This window comes from Myxocyprinus asiaticus, chromosome 16, assembly GCF_019703515.2.
Source record: "Myxocyprinus asiaticus isolate MX2 ecotype Aquarium Trade chromosome 16, UBuf_Myxa_2, whole genome shotgun sequence".
NCBI classification, from domain to species: domain Eukaryota; kingdom Metazoa; phylum Chordata; class Actinopteri; order Cypriniformes; family Catostomidae; genus Myxocyprinus; species Myxocyprinus asiaticus.
This window is the reverse complement of record NC_059359.1, coordinates 41,141,475-41,157,847: the sequence shown is the minus strand read 5'-3', so window position 1 is coordinate 41,157,847 and position 16,373 is coordinate 41,141,475. Positions and strand designations below refer to the sequence as shown.

Genomic DNA, 16,373 nt, shown 5'->3' with positions numbered 1-16,373 from the left:
GTGCTGCTCGTGTACCTGAATCCCTGATGCATCCATGTGTGTCTCGCAACAGCTGCCGCAGAAGAAAACAAAAATAATAATAATTGATATTTGCTTGAGCAGCAGCCGCGTTGGTCTACAATCAGTCTGAAATCTTTAAATACCAACCAAAGAAAATTTCATTGAGCTCTTCTTTAACCACAAAAACATGGAGAATAAGTATGAAGTTTAGCTTCATACACAACTCTGTCATCGAATAATACATTTATTTTATAGTCTATAATTAAATGATAAACAAAACATTTCACTGCCCAAAATATCTTGACATTTTTTTGTGCATGGTTGAATGTTGTGAATGGTGGACAAATGCTGTAAAAGAATGTATTTTAAGCAGCTCGTCAATGCTTTGAAAACAGTCAATCAATAATAAATAGGTGCTGTTTATCTGTTTAGAGTTGCTGTCTGCTTTAACAATAGTGCTTTTTTCCCGACTATTTAAAAAGTTACACAATTAATTCATCAAGTTATTATGGACCAGTTCAAGCTGACAAAACTGCGTGGACCACAACAGACTATAAAAGCCTACATGTGCAGATTATGCTTAAAAAGACTTAATATCCAATATTAATACTATTTTTATGTATTTTATTACGATATGCTGTTTTTAGTGAGAGACATGATGTGGGTGACTTGACTCAATGAAGTTCTTGATTTTAAGTTTTTAACTATGAATCCGCAATGCAAGCACCGTCTTGGCTGCACAAACGCCACGCGCAATTTTACCAGTTGTCAGGTCCCGTGTTGTGTGAAACTGTCTTGTTTAGTTTCTATTAGATTGGATACATACCCGTCTTTATGTTTTCGTCATGCCAGCCACCTCGGTAGTCGATGTTATACACAGGATTGGGAGGGTTACTTTTGAAATGTATTCCACTACAGATTACAGAATAAATGCTGTAAAATGTCATTTGTAATGTATTCCGTTAGATCACTCAAGGTCAGTAACGTATTCTAAATACTTTGGATTACTTCTCCAGCACTGGTAGATTTTTTCACTTGTTTTGACTATAAAAACTCTGCCAGTACAGTGAGACAAAATACACGTTAAAAATACTTTTTCTGAAAAACCTAAATATCTTATGCAGTGTTGCTTCTAAAACAAGATCAATCAAACTGATTTTGTTTTAAGGATTTTTAGATATTTTTACAGGAAAACAATACAATAATTATTATCAAGAATACAATTTTTGCCCTAATATCAAAGAAATTATGATCCAACGTGAATTTTCTTGTTAAAAAAATATGATCGTGCCTGGTAACGTGCATGTAAAATGGCTAGAAATAGCATTTTAGCTTAGCATAAAGCTGACAATTTACACAAGGTTTATTTGTATTTCTTCTGCTCCAAACTTACTTCAAACGTACTTCTCTGTCTGCTCGTATGAATGTAACACATCATAAGAAAGTGTTTCACCGCTGTTCAAATGCACTTTGGATTGCATCATTTATATGTATAAATGTTTTCCATCTGAAAGGACTAAATATTAAATGAAACAAATGACAATAAAATGCAAAGTAATCTCTTCATTAATCAAAATACTTTTTGAATGTAACTGTATTCTAATTACCAATGATTTAAATTGTAACTGTAGTGGAATTCAGTTACTTATATTTGGTATTTTAAATATGTAATCCCGTTACATGTATTCAGTTACTACCCAACCCTGGTTATTCAGTAGTCTCTGTAGTAACATTCAAGTGTATTGGTTGACTGATGAGTGTGCCTGTGCACATGCGTATGTGTGTGTGTGTGTGTGCATGTGTTTGCTTAAACAGTGAAACAACTCTGGCTATGTCTATGACTTCAGGGGCTAATAAAGCTGCATGCAGACATACAGTAGATTTGTTCATTAATTTCTGATTTGTTATTTATTTATTTTTTTCATTGTATCACAAATGTCATAGACTCCAGAGTTCCAAAGGCTCGAGTCCGAGTCAAATCAAAGTAAAAATGCATCCGAGTCCGTAACAAGTTCAAGTCCATTAAAATTGGACTCGTGACTCAGACTCGAGTCCGAGTCCAAACTTGAGTACCCCAACTCTAGTTGATTGTGAACACTGAATTTCCACAATGGCATCTGTACCTGAAAACTACTGTGTTTGAAAGATGCTGCATCCACACCCCTAGGTGTCAGTGTAAGTCCAAGAAGACATAAACACAAAAAGTACAGAGTGCACCTTTAACTGGTTGTTTTGTGCTGCGGTGCCTTTTAGAAATGCTGATTGCTGTTGGGTCAAATATAGTTTTTAACTGCACCTTCAATAAAAGCCTCTTTGCAAAGCAAAGATTCATAAAACGGTTTTGAAAAGCTGTATTGTGCTGCTTAAACTGTTAAGATCAGACAGAAAATAAGAAGAAAATGCAGAGAGGCAGGTGCTACACACAGCCAGGAACAGCATAAGATTTGGTGAACTTTCCCACATTTAAACATTCTAGGTATTTCTTCTGGTATTTAAAGAAATAGTTCACCCAGAAATGAAATTCTGTCATAATTTACTCACCCTCATGTCATTCAGCTAATTCATTGTATTTAAAAAAGATGGACCGGAATAATCACTAACATTTTTACTTTTGTGTTCCACAGAAGTAAGAAAGTCACACAGGTTTGGAACAACATGAGGCATCTATTCTTGAACACCGAATAGAAATCATTGCCTTTCTAAATATGGTCGGTCATGTCAGGTTTCTGACATCAGAAACAGTTTCCATTTTTTTCAATTTGCGTTCTGAAACTCAGGATATATAAATTTTTAAATAAAATTAACTCTTTTTTTTTGAAAGATCAATAAAAATACCACTTTAATGCTTAAAATGTCTGACCTGTCAAAGCTTTTTCATAGTGTTTACCCATAGTGACAAAGATCTTCAGACTGGGGTTAAACTGGTCCAGAATGCCCTGAACACAGAATCAAAAGTAAATCATGACATAACTATTAACATATTAATTAGTAATTATATTAACAAAACAGATAAAAATAAACGGATGGATAAATTCTCACATGCACAGTTTTGCTTTTTAATTGAGAGTGATAAATGAGGAGGATTGTAGAAAAATGGCTGTGCATCTATTAGATGAGATGTCACTCTGCAAGGTAAGTACACATACCTTATAGACATTTTCTGTCATCTTGTTGACCTCATCTGAACGTGACATTGTGCTGCTTTCTCCTGTTTCAGCTTTAGTTCAAAAGTAAACCTCACTTTTACACTTTAGGAAGTCACTATATGAAGAAAAGAATAAGACAGACAGAGTGAGAATGAGTGGAAGGCATACAGATCTGTTTATGTTCATTTAATTAATGTATTTCTTTTAAACTGTAATATATAAGAAGTGTCTGTGAAATACACAAGACAATAATTATTGCAACCTGGGGCTCTATTTTCGTGAGTGCACAAAGCGCAGCGCAACGTGCAACGACTTTGCGCAACGTCTTATCCAATTTTCGTGAGAGCGCTAATTCTAAGTGCAATTTTCATGCCAGTGCAAAGCTCAAGTGGGCATGGGTGGGAGTGTTTGCGTTCTATGGGTGTAGGTGCGCAAACTGTGGGTGTATTGTATGTAAATGAAGTGGCGCAAAGCGCAATTTTGCTATTTTCCTAAGAATTTGGTCATTGCACTGAGACGTTTCAATACCACCTCTCAACTCAGCGCAAAGTCCAAATTCAGTTCCTGCTTTTTCAGTTTGGAGATTTCACCAGCAGGTGGTAATAAAGTTAATGTCCAAATTCTGAAAGTACAGAACATCAAATAATGTCCTAGATGATAACTGTTGAAGCCGTTTGTTGAATCAAAAAAGTATGAGATTTGTGTTACATTTTCTAGAGGTCATGGTTTATTTTTTCAATTATTATGATTATTTTTATTACTATGTTTATATATATTATTATTCTTGTATATTTACAATTGTATTTATGATTTAATTTTGACTAGTAATTTTCCACCAGTTGTCGTAGAGAGATTTTTAAGTCTGCAAAAGGGGCCGGTGGAAGAAGGAGAGAGTAAAATGTTTGGATTTGAATTGATTTTTCTGACCACTTTGTTATTTTTATTACATTCTCGTTTCGTTTGAAATGTAATTTGAATTTAAAAATATTTTTGGTTTCATTTTTTCGTGTTTCACTAAATGAATAACATTTTTCAAAATCAATACAATAACTGTTAATACTAGCCAAGATTTGTGTGTCAGTAGATACAAATTATTAATAATAATTGCTTAATTTAATGGCGCATACATAAAAATACTGACGAGAACCACATTTTTCATGCGTTTAAAAGTAGCTTGTCGCTGTCATAGAAATATGCCTGACATTCATTAAGGACGCAGTTAATGCACAGAAGAACGGAATTTTCAATTCTTCTTATTCATTGCATTCAGTCCATTTACACTACCAACTTCTTATTAATGTGCAGTGTTTGTTTAAATCATGGGTGCTTGAGGGAATGGACTATATAATAAGATGCAGAGGTTGAATAACTGGAGAAGAACCTCAGAATTAAATGGCACTTGGTCCAGCATTTTGCCTGTTGCACAGGCGATTTCGCCAAACCCACTTGCGCCTAGACTTATGCATGCATATACAAAAATACCAAAACTTCATGGCCATGCCCATTGACTTTGTGCTTATGACTTAAAGCATTGCGCTGCGCATAATGCTTGCGCTCTTAAAATAGGGCCCCTGGTATCATATAAATACATTGCTATTACAACATTTTTGCAAAATTATTTGTTTGAGTGGCTCATTGTACGTATTGTGGCAGTTTCCTGGTGAAATGAGGTGCAACAACAACAATGACGTTTATTCACTTTCACACAAATCCTGAGTAAAATGTTCATAAACACTTACTTTTCACCCTGTTCCTCACACAATGCTATCTTATGACATCTAAACACTTTTACTAAAGTACATGACATTTTAATGTTTGCATTACATAACCAACTACATTTACAAGCTTATTCTAGTATGATCAAGTTGCATGGTAGCACAACTGATATCGGACCAGGGTAAGAATCCTAATGAGCGTGCGAGACGACACATGAGCCGAAAGTGTTATAGAAGCAACACAAAATGATGTGGTTGCTTCAACAATTGCTTTTTCATCTCACATTTGCTTTTAATGAAACTATCAGTTAGGTTTAGGTTTAAGGTTTTGGGCATGGGCATGGGTGCAGCCAGAGGTGTAAAGCCCTGAATGTTTTTATCATCTTGTAGTGATGTAAAAAGTACCAGTGCTTCGGTATCAAGTTGATACTGAATATAAATGTATTTGTAATATTAATAAATATAATCTCAGTAAAAAAGAAATGTCTCTTATTCAGGACACTGTATTTTAAAGATAATTTTGTAAAAATTCAAACAACTTTACAGATCTTTATTGTAACGGGTTTAAACAATGTTTTCCATGTTTGTTCAATGAACCATAAACAATTAATGAGCATGCACCTGTGGAACGGTCGTTAAGACACTAACAGCTTACAGACGGTAGGCAATTAAGGTCACAGTTACAAAAACTTAGGACACTAAAGACACCTTTCTACTGACTCTGAAAAACACCAAAAGAAAGATGCCCAGGGTCCTTGCTCATCTGCGTGAACATGCCTTTGGCATGCTGCATGGAGGCATGAGGACTGCAGATGTGGCCAGGCCAATAAACTGCAATGTCCGTACTGTGAGACGCCTAAGACAGCACTACAGGGAGAAAGGAAGGACAGCTGATCATCCTCGCAGTGGTAGACCATGTGTAACAACACCTGCACAGGATCGGTACATCTGAATATCACACCTGCGGGACAGGTACAGGATGGCAACAACAACTGCCCGAGTTTCACCAAGAACACACAATCCCTCCATCAGTGCTCAGACTGTCTGCAATAGGCTGAGAGAGGCTGGACTGAGGGCTTGTAGGCCTGTTGTAAGGCAGGTCCTTACCAGACATTACTGGCAACTATGTCGCCTATGGGCACAAACCCATCTTCGCTGGACCAGACAGGACTGGCAAAAAGTGCTCTTTACTGACGAGTCGCGGTTTTGTCTCACCAGGGGTGATGGTTGGACTCGCGTTTATCATTGAAGAAACGAGCGTTACACCGAGGCCTGTACTCTGGAGCAGGATTAATTTGGAGGTGGAGGGTCCGTCATGGTCTGGGGCAGTGTGTCACAGCATCATCGGACTGAGCTTGTTGTCATTGCAGGCAATCTCAATGCTGTGCGTTACAGGGAAGACATCCTCCTCCCTCATGTGGTACCCTTCCTTCAGGCTCATCCTGACATGACTCTCCAGCATGACAATGCCACCAGCCATACTGCTCATTCTGTGTGTGATTTCCTGCAAGACAGGAATGTCAGTGTTCTGTCATGGCCAGCGAAGATCCCGGATCTCAATCCCATTGAGCACGTCTGGGACCTGTTGGATCGGAGGGTGAGGGCAAGGGCCATTCCCCCCAGAAATGTCCAGGAACTTGCAAGTGCCTTGGTGGAAGAGTGGGGTAATATCTCACAGCAAGAACTGGCAAATCTGGTGCAGTCCATGAGGAGGAGATGCACTGCAGTACTTAATGCAGCTGGTGGCCACACCAGATACTGACTGTTACTTTTGACCCCCCCACCCCCTTTGTTCAGGGACATTATCTATTCCTACACTTCCTATTTATTGCCTGCTTTCTTCTAAACAAGGGGTCAGCAACCTATGGTAGGCGTGCCAGCTTTGGCACATGAAGGGGTAATCACTGGCTCGCCAGCAATGGCGAGAGAGGAGTAGACTATTTTATTTATATAAATTCCACACCAGCATTCCAATCTACATCTTGATGTAATCCTTCCTTATGATTAAGCTGTGTGTTTTAATCAGCTGAATGGGAGGATAAACACTATTAAAGTGTGACAAGACTCGCGATGCACGTGCAAGCCATTCACTCATCACCAGCCGGCAGTGCTTCACTTTTGGTTAATCGCACATGTAAACGCGCCCGCTTTGCTTCGGTCAGGCTGCATTCCGTGTTTCATTTGTTTCCTTTTGCTTTCAGAGCAACATGTCATGTAATAAGGAAAACACCACTATTAATCCTTAAGATTTCCAGACCAGCATACAGGTACCCCCTCCTTAAACCATGGTCACACTCAAAATTACATTAAACGATTAAAAGAGAAAACATAAACCCACATCGTGAGGTTCAAATATCTGAGTCTATTCAAAATATAAATTAAACCAGGAAATAAAGTTTTAGGATTTTGCAGGTGCGATTCACCAAAAAGGGCTAAATAGCTGATCGGCTTGTGATGTGTGAATGGCTTGCACACGCAGCGTGAGTCTCGTCACACTTTAAAAGTGTTTAGTCTCCCATTCAGCTGATGAAATCATGAGGAAGGATTACATCAAGAAAAACTTAGCCTGCTCCTCTCTCGCTGTTGCTTGCTTGCTAGTGTTGCTATGTTGAGATTTAGAAGAATTTCTGTTATGTTGGCTTTTTGGGGGTTAACATTATGGTGAAGAGTGGAGCTTGAACTAACGGTGAGGACTAGATGTTGCACTTGAAATTGATTGCTCTCTTTGTTGAGCAAATGCTGTGTTAACCATAGCATAATTACTAAACTACACTCTAGTGCTTCCGACCAGCATGTATTTAGCATGCTAACGTTCACTTTCACTAGTTGGTACATAAAAAATTAAGAGATTTTTTTGTGTATATTGACACATCTAATTTTGTTGGGTTTACCCAATTTAACTAGGTTCTTTCTATGTTGAGATTACATAGGAATTTTAAGAAAACTTATTTTAAACATGTGGAAACACTGTCCACGATGAATCAAGTTCAGCCAAAGAGCTGTTTTTTTGAGTGTACTATTAATGTTTGTATTGTACTACACATCAATTATCAACAGTAGGGTTGAAACGATTAGTCGACGTTATCGACAACAAAAAAATTTCGACAATTTCCGTTGTCGAATAGACGTTTGATCTCATTTAACGCAACATGAGATAATTTGAAACACTAATGATGACACCTGAGAGCAGCACTGCAGCTTGCGCCTGAATGAAGAGAGGAAGAAAACAAAGCTAATAGTCCAGACACACTCCAAACCTTCCAAACAGCCTTAAAGGTGATGTAGATTGCAAAGTATGAGGAAATTTTAGTACAAAAATACAAAATAAGTAAATACAGAAGCAGTGTCGTCCTGACGTGAAATAAAGCAGAACCTTACCTGGCATTCCAATTAAGCAAAACTTACCTGCCAGAGTGTCTAAAAAGGTAACACCCCGGCATTATATCTTAAGTGCATTCTTTATCAAAGTTCAAATAATAAGCGGTTGTGTAAATAAGCACAAACTCCGAAACTGGCATTTCTCTGTGCGGTCAGAGCCACTAATATGAGTTGCGTGAAAAAGAGTTTCAAACTTATACTAGCTGATAAACCCTCTCCTCTCACATGGAGACGCTCGTCCCTCACGCCCGCTTGCTGCAGCTAGATTATAACATGATGGCTCGCAACATAATGAATCATAATATACTGTCTGTCACAGTGTGTAATCTTATCGTAAAGAACATCTGTGATATGCAGCTCTATTAAGAAGAGAGTTTGTTTTTTTGTGAGTTAAAGATGGATCGAAGTTAACAAAAAAGTGAGAGAGTTTAGTCTTAGCTTTTTTGGTTTGTTTTCCAATATAAATTATCGAAGAATGTTGAATATAATGTTTAACATATTTTAATATTTTAAAATATCTAAAAACCCTTAAAACAAGATAGATTTACCTGAAAAGCAGCATATAAGATATTAAGACTTCATATTTTAAAGTATATTTTGTCTTTTCTGCACTGGCAGAAGTATGAACAAGTGAAAAAATACACTTATACAAAATACACATATTCAAGATACATACTCTGAAAGCAAGTCTAAATATCTAATCTGTTTCTTCTCAAGTAAATGTATCTTGTTTAAAGGATTTTTAGATCATTTTTAATGGAAAACAAGACAAAAACACTTGATAACAATGGGATTTTTTTGCAATGAATTTTTTAATGAATTAAACTGTAATTCAATTAATATTATTTAGAGGTATTTTTAAAAGATGATTTTGTCCTCTTTAATGTTAGTAAGCACATTTAATACAACCTTTTAAGAAGAGGCACAAGCTGAATAGTCAGTTAAGAGCTAATGATTAATCGTTGCAATAATCGACCAATTAGTCGAATAATTGTTCTAATAATCATTAGATAAGTCAGTTATCAAAATAATTGTTAGTTGCAGCCCTAATCAAGAGGTGAAACATGTGAGCTGATAAGAGTTCATTGGAACACTTTATTATTTATATATTATATTGTACAGCCTCAATTGATAATGCAAGTAAACCGTAATTGTACAGTACGTCTATACACTGCACACAATAAGATTGTAAACTGGATTCAATAATAATGGGGAGGAAATGATATATGAAACTAATATGCAGAAATGTGCAATATAACAATTACAATAATTAGTTCCTCAATGATTTACATTGTTTTAAACACTGTTTTTTACGTACTCACTCAATAATGGCATTTTGTTAATTTTCAACCAAAAACAATCTTCCCTAGTGCAGCTTTATAGTAAATCTAGAGCGCTTTAATTGCAATGTGGTTAGTGCATATTAGCAAACAGCACAAACCGAACCAAACTCTAAGCACATACAGTATCATGAGTGTCATGTGTGTTTTAAGTATGTTTAATACTCTACAGATGGAACAAAGTGGTGCACACACGATACGCAGCTACGTATTTCAGAGTGTGCTTGAATGTAAAACATATTGGTCAGTAACAATCTTCTGAAGAGAGCATGATATTGTCAGTCCCGAAAGTGGACTTCTAAAGAGTTTGTGAGTTGGTCTATCATCCATAGATGCAGCCCATAATGAGAAGTTGCTTACTATCTCACTAATACTGCAGACGATTAGACTTAGTTAACCATGTGAGGCAGAAACCATGATCACTGTTTAAATACGATTAATTGTGCAGCCCTACTTCTGAGGAATGCTTAACACTAGATGTTAGAACATTGCTGAAGGGATTTGTTTCTATTCAGCCACAAGAGCATTAGGAAGGTCAGGCATTGTGTAAATGTGTGGTCGGCCAAGCTCGCAGTCATTACCCCAGTTTATCCCAGAGATGTTTGGGTTGAGGTCAGGGCTCTGTCACACCTGTCACGACAAAGGGGCATCTTGAAACCAGTGCCACATTGTTGGAAGCACCAGAGGGTGGTTTGGCTGGTTAGTAACACTAGTTAGCCCCTGCTGGTAGATGTCATAACTACACCATTGGTGACATTTTTGCAAAATGAAATTATGTTTTTTTATTAAAAATGTTTATTGATTCCAACACAGACAAGAATAAATTTAACCACAGAATTATGCATTCAGAATCAACTTATAACCTTTTACAACCGCCCCCAGAGTGCACAAATACAAAATAACATAATACCCACATATAAACAGACACACAAATAGAAATACATAAGTACATATAAAAAAGACAAAGTTCAACATATAGGGAGAATAAAAAGGACACACCAATAATAATTATAATTTTAAAAAAAATAATTGTCTCCCTCCACTGCCCCTCACTAGGACTATTCCAAATGAGACAAATAACTGCCCCATTTTCTGCCATAAATTGCCAGGTTCCCCAGCCGTCTGGAAGTCATCTCCTCAAAAGCTGCCACTTTATCCAATTCAACTGATGCACCCTCATTTCATGAGTGGTGCACCAGTTGAATTCCATCCCCTATCATCCGTCTGCCAATCATCACGCTGGTACACCCAGCTTTTTATGTATTTTCTCCTATATTCAGGACCTCTCCATCACCCAAAATACACAGTCTGGGGCAAAATGAAAACTGAGAGTCCAGTATGTCACACAAAGCACTGGACCCTCAATCAAAATTCCTGAATCTTAACACAACCTCAAAAAACATGGGAACCCCGTCTTCTGGCTGGCATCGCCAGCAGGTGGGTGAACCTTTAAGACCAAGCCTATACAATCTAGAGGGGATCCAGTAGAAAACAGTAGTTTATATTTACAATTGTATTTAAATATTTCATAGCATCATTTTTATTTTCACTCTTCTGTTTGGTAAGCACTGCTTACCCTGCTTATATGGACAGCATGTCTCTGGGCAGTTCCAATGTGAAATGTCCATTCTGTGGCGCTAAAAGCAAGTTACTTGTTTTTCAGAAATGCGCAAGGGCATAAAAGCTCTCTTTTAAATTCTGCGTTCTTACATGGCCGGAAAAAAATAAAATCATTAAAGACTTCTTATTACGTAAGAGGGCTAAGTACACTTACTTAAAGGCATTGCAGACACTGCTCTTTTACCCAGTTCTTTCCATCTCTTAAGCTTTAGAGGGCGCTAAAGCCTTTGATGTTTTGAGTCAGTGACTGGTCTACAATGAGAAGTGTCAGATCTCACGACCAACAGTCGTATTGAGTGCGCACTCCTGCAACACACCCAGACAAGTCGTAGACGCCAAGACAGATTTCAAACCAGCTTGATATCTAGACGTCTTGTCGGCAGGTGTGCACACTGTCCCGACGAGCGAGAGACTGACAATGAGCCACAGCCAATGAAATATAGAGAAAGCACAAGAGGAGGGCAAGTTATTGGGAAGCAGGAATAAAACCTCACCCTATATCTCCCTACCCACTGTCGTTATTATTTTCAGCTGTTTTTTCTTCATTTTTTCCCTTTTGCAAATAAGCGCAAAATGGCCGCGAGCCGTTCTATCATGTTTGTTGGAAAAGGAGAGCTAGGTATTGGGTAGCAGGAGACAAAAAATAATTCTAAAATAAATAAAACCACCCACATCTCCCTATCCGCTGTCTTTATTATTTTCAGCTTGTTTTATCTTATGTTCCTTTGCAAATAAGCGAAAAAATGGGCACAAGCCGTTCTTTTATGTTTGTTGACATTATCAGGAATAAACTTTGTGAGTTTGTGAATTAATTTTGTTATCATCATTTTAAGATGTGTTTTTGATGATCTGTTTGAAACGGGACAGTGCTAAAGACAGCTGTAATGGGTCCAAAATGTTTTGAGATTTGTCACATTCAGACATTGGGCATTGGACTTTGTAGTGTCACAGCAATGGAGTGCCATCTAAAACAAGAGTCTAAACTTTGCCGATAACGTGCAGATTTAAAAGGGAATAACGCAGCACGATCAGAAAATGTTAAAAAGCTTCATAACTGGGTACTGTGGCATAACATATCAAAATAAGAACTCCAAGGCCACCCCTGTTTGCCTGAACCTTCTTAGCTTGGGCCAAGCCATCATAAGACATTGTTATTGCATGTCTTAAGTTCATGAAATTGAGTCTGACATGTCACAGTGCCCTGAAGGAGAACAATGTTTCCCAAGCACAAGAGTCAACCCACTGAATAAACAACGTCAGCGCTGTTTCCCTGTGGAAAGATCCTGAATAAAAAATTCCAGTCAGGATTACCCACCACATAAAGGGCAGTGTTTACACCAGGCCACCGGTCTCATGAAAGTTATTGGTGGATGATTAGGATGAAGAATTTGACCCATGTGAAATGATATAGTGAGACCATCAACCTCCCTCCAAAAAACATTCCTATTGTATTACATCCATCTCGTCTCTTCCCTTCCTTTCTTTTTTGGTGTTTTTAAGCACACTGATCACATATAGATTAAACATGAAAAGATCCACCAAACTTTTATATCCACAATTCACAGCAGTTATTTATTTTTAGATCTTGAGAAAAGAGCCCAAATTGAAGGGTTCGCCCCTTTGAATAGTCAATTGCCTTTGTTTAAATCACAGCCCTGAACCCTGATTTGCTACATGCTATTGCTAGTCTGAGGCAGGTGACTAGCACTCCAGAGTGCAAGATGAGTCATCAATTATTTTGTCTGTTTTCCAGAAGAGAAATTTTAAATGTGTACATCTGTTAAAAGGTTGTTGTTTTTTAAGTATACTTTAGTATTGTAGCAGCACACTAGCATTTAAAGATGGCCTCGAAACTCGTGGTCAAGTCATGTCGGAATGATCGTATTTACTCGTTGAGCGCGCATGAACGGCACCACAAAGTCGTAATTACCAGTGCCCCGACTTCTGGAGTTGGTGGTGTGTCAATTTAAGAATCATGGTGGAAGCAAATTGTAACTGGTAATAATTCAGTTTTACTTGTGGATTAATTGCAGTGCAGTATAGTTTGAATGCATTTTTTTTTTTTTTTTTTACTGTTAATGAAGGATAACGATAAAACTTGCCAGAAAATAAGACTCATTTAGCTGCTTTTGAAGCCACAGGCTTGTGCATCAAAACTACATTTCCCATAACGATACAGTATATGGCTGCACGAGAATAATAAAATAAATAGATAAAGCATCATTTACACACCTAATGCGTGGCTTTGCTCTTCATTTTGTTGCATTGGTGCTAAACAAGCTTCTTTGTCAGTAAGTGAAAAAATGATAAAGAAATATGTAATTGGTCCGTTCTTTCTTAAATCACTTGAATGCACATCACATTGTATTTAAGACCTTGCAAGTATGAACTTCCAAGGAGGACTTGAATGCACCATAATACACGGACTACCAGACACAACATTTTTATATACATTTTGATTTAATGGGGTCTTTAAATGGTCATGAAACACTAAAACATATTTTTCTAGATGAACAGATATTTATTGGCAATGACTGCATGCATTCATTTTGTTTTGTTTTATTTTAATTTAAAGGCAAAAGTGGTTGAAGTATTTTGGGCCATTTTTTGTCTTTCAGGTTTTTATAAATGAAAAAGGAAAAAATCTTGCACACTACCATAGCTTGGAAAAACCAATTTTAACCGAAGATTTGAACACATCAACATCAGCGGTTTTACTCAATTTTATTCACTTTTTCGTGCACATGTGCATTTGTTACCAAGGAATACTTCAACAAAAAATAAAAAAATATGTCATCATTTACGTACCCTCATGTTGTTTCAAAAAAACTGTATGACTTTCTTCCATGAAACACAAAAGGATATGTTAGGCAGAACAACAGCCTCAGTCACCATTCACTTTCATTGCATTTTTTTTCTAAACAATTAAAGTGAATGGTAACTGAGGCTGTCAATTTGTATTTTGTGTTCCATGGAAGAGGGAAATTAACATGGGTTTGGAACAACATGAGGGTGAGTAAATGATGACAGAATTTCTATCTTGGGGTAAACTATTCTTTTATGGATATAGTTCTACCTGACACGAATGTATGCATGTTAATGTTTAGTTGATTTAGTTATATTAATAAAAAAATTTTTTTTACTTAAATAATTTGATAAAGAACATTTAGGTTATATATATATATATATATATATATATATATTTTAATGTAAGGATTAGATTGTGGTTTGAAAGTCTTAAAGTGACAGTCCTACTCAAGATATACATGTTAAAATTTCATGCATATAGATAGATAGATAGATAGATAGATTCGCTGAGCACTTTATTAGGAACACCTGTACACCTAATTATTCATTTGATTATCTAATCAGCCAATTGTGTAGCAGCAGTGCAGTGAATAAAATCATGCAGATATGGGTCAGGAGCTTCAATTAATGTTCACATCAACCATCAGAATGGGGTAAAAAATTTTATCTCAGTGATTTGGACCGTGGCATGATTGTTGGTGCCAGATGGGCTGGTTTGAGTATTTCTGTAACTGCTGATCTCCTGGGATTTTCACTCACAACAGTCTCTAGAATTTACTCAGAATGGTGCCAAAAACAAAAAACATCCAGTGAGCGGCAGTTCTGTGGATGGAAACTCCTTGTTGATGAGAGAGGTCAACAAAGAATGACCAGACTGGTTCGAACTGACAAAGTCTACGGTAAATCAGATAACCACTCTGTACAATTGTGGTGAGAAGAACAGCATCTCAGAATGCTAACACGTGTAAACTTGTGGCGGATGGGCTACAACAGCAGAAGACCACATCAGGCACTTTATTAGGCCATAGCGTTGGCTATATATATATATATATATATATATATATATATATATATATATATATATATATATATATATATATATATTATACATGACATTTTAACACGTTTAGTAGAGCTACTCTGCTTCTAACTATACTGTCACTTTTCAGTGCAATAATTAATAAATTACCTCATTCAAGACTAAAATATGAGAAACAAAGAGCGACAGATATGATACGGTAAGATATGGTACACCAGTTTTTTATTTTATTTTTTACCTAAACTAATTCAAGAGTGCACTTGTTGAGCAGGGCGTTCTTTCGCAGATCAAATATTAGTTTAGTTTAGTAAATTAACCATCTCCAGTTTTAACGGCGCATTATATGTTATTTGGAGGAATTCCTACCTTTTCTATGTTCATCGTTTCCTCGCCGCTTTGTCTTATCTGTTTTTCTTCTTCTTCCCAGTCGCTGCACTTTTCCTTTTACAACTTTTCCCTTCAATGGTGGGGGGTAGTTTGTTTGACCCAGCAATGCACTAAATCCCTCATCAGCCCTCACCCTCCTAACCCTTTCCAAAACTCCTAACACGAATCCAGGTGCCGTTCAGTGCCGCTCCTCGTTGTTCTCCCGATTACACTCATTCCTCCAAACTTTAAATCTTCATTCCGCTGAAAATCCCAATTTACACGCTACACTGTGGATATATACTGTCCGTCAATCGCTCTATGTCCTGGACAATACTCTCTCTCTCTCTCTCTCTCTCTCTCTCTCTCTCTCTCTCTCTCTCTCTCTCTCTCTCTCTCTCTCTCTCTGCATGTCAATGAGGTAACGGGACTGGCCTCTGAATAGCGGCTCTACTGAATAATGACTTGAATTTTTTTTTTTTTTTTTTTTTTTTAAAGCGCAGACACGTCGTTCATTACTGGACTACACATTCAACACCCAATGGCACTCAGATCCTCGTTCTGTTACAATTATTCAAACTTGTCAAATAAATTGTCTTCTTGTTTTACCTTATCGCCTGGACTACTGAGATTGCATACATTTATTGGCAAAATATCAAAGCAAATGGTATCTACAAACAAATAAATCTAAACCTAATAATAATGTCAGTTCTCCTCAACAGGGGCGTCGCAGCCATTTTAAAAGTGGGGGGGACACAGATGTCAGTAGATGGCTCGCACAGACCCAACAATTACAGTGCAGTATTAATATATTACAGTATATATTAATATATAAGTATGGTTTAAGTATTATATTTATATATACATATTATTTACTTTTAATATTTTTAGTATTTTAAAGTTTCAAGTATTGCAAAATAATTGCAAAATGTTGCAAAATTAGCTGTAAAAATAAAGGGCA

The 16,373-nt window shown here is 36.9% G+C and overlaps 1 protein-coding gene across 1 annotated transcript in view; it reads right to left on the bottom strand.

Moving 5' to 3' along the window:
- The window catches only part of LOC127454383 (brain-specific angiogenesis inhibitor 1-associated protein 2-like), a 35,213-nt gene extending 19,487 nt beyond the window's left edge, over positions 1-15,726 (bottom strand). Inside the window, exons 1-3 of the mRNA XM_051721560.1 lie at positions 15,413-15,726; positions 3,147-3,261; positions 2,861-2,936 (exon numbers count right to left, since the gene is read on the bottom strand). Coding sequence (XP_051577520.1) covers positions 2,861-2,936; positions 3,147-3,194 — 124 coding nt within the window. The 5' untranslated portion in view covers positions 3,195-3,261; positions 15,413-15,726. The remainder of the gene's footprint in view (positions 1-2,860; positions 2,937-3,146; positions 3,262-15,412) is intronic.
- Positions 15,727-16,373: the final 647 nt, after the last annotated feature.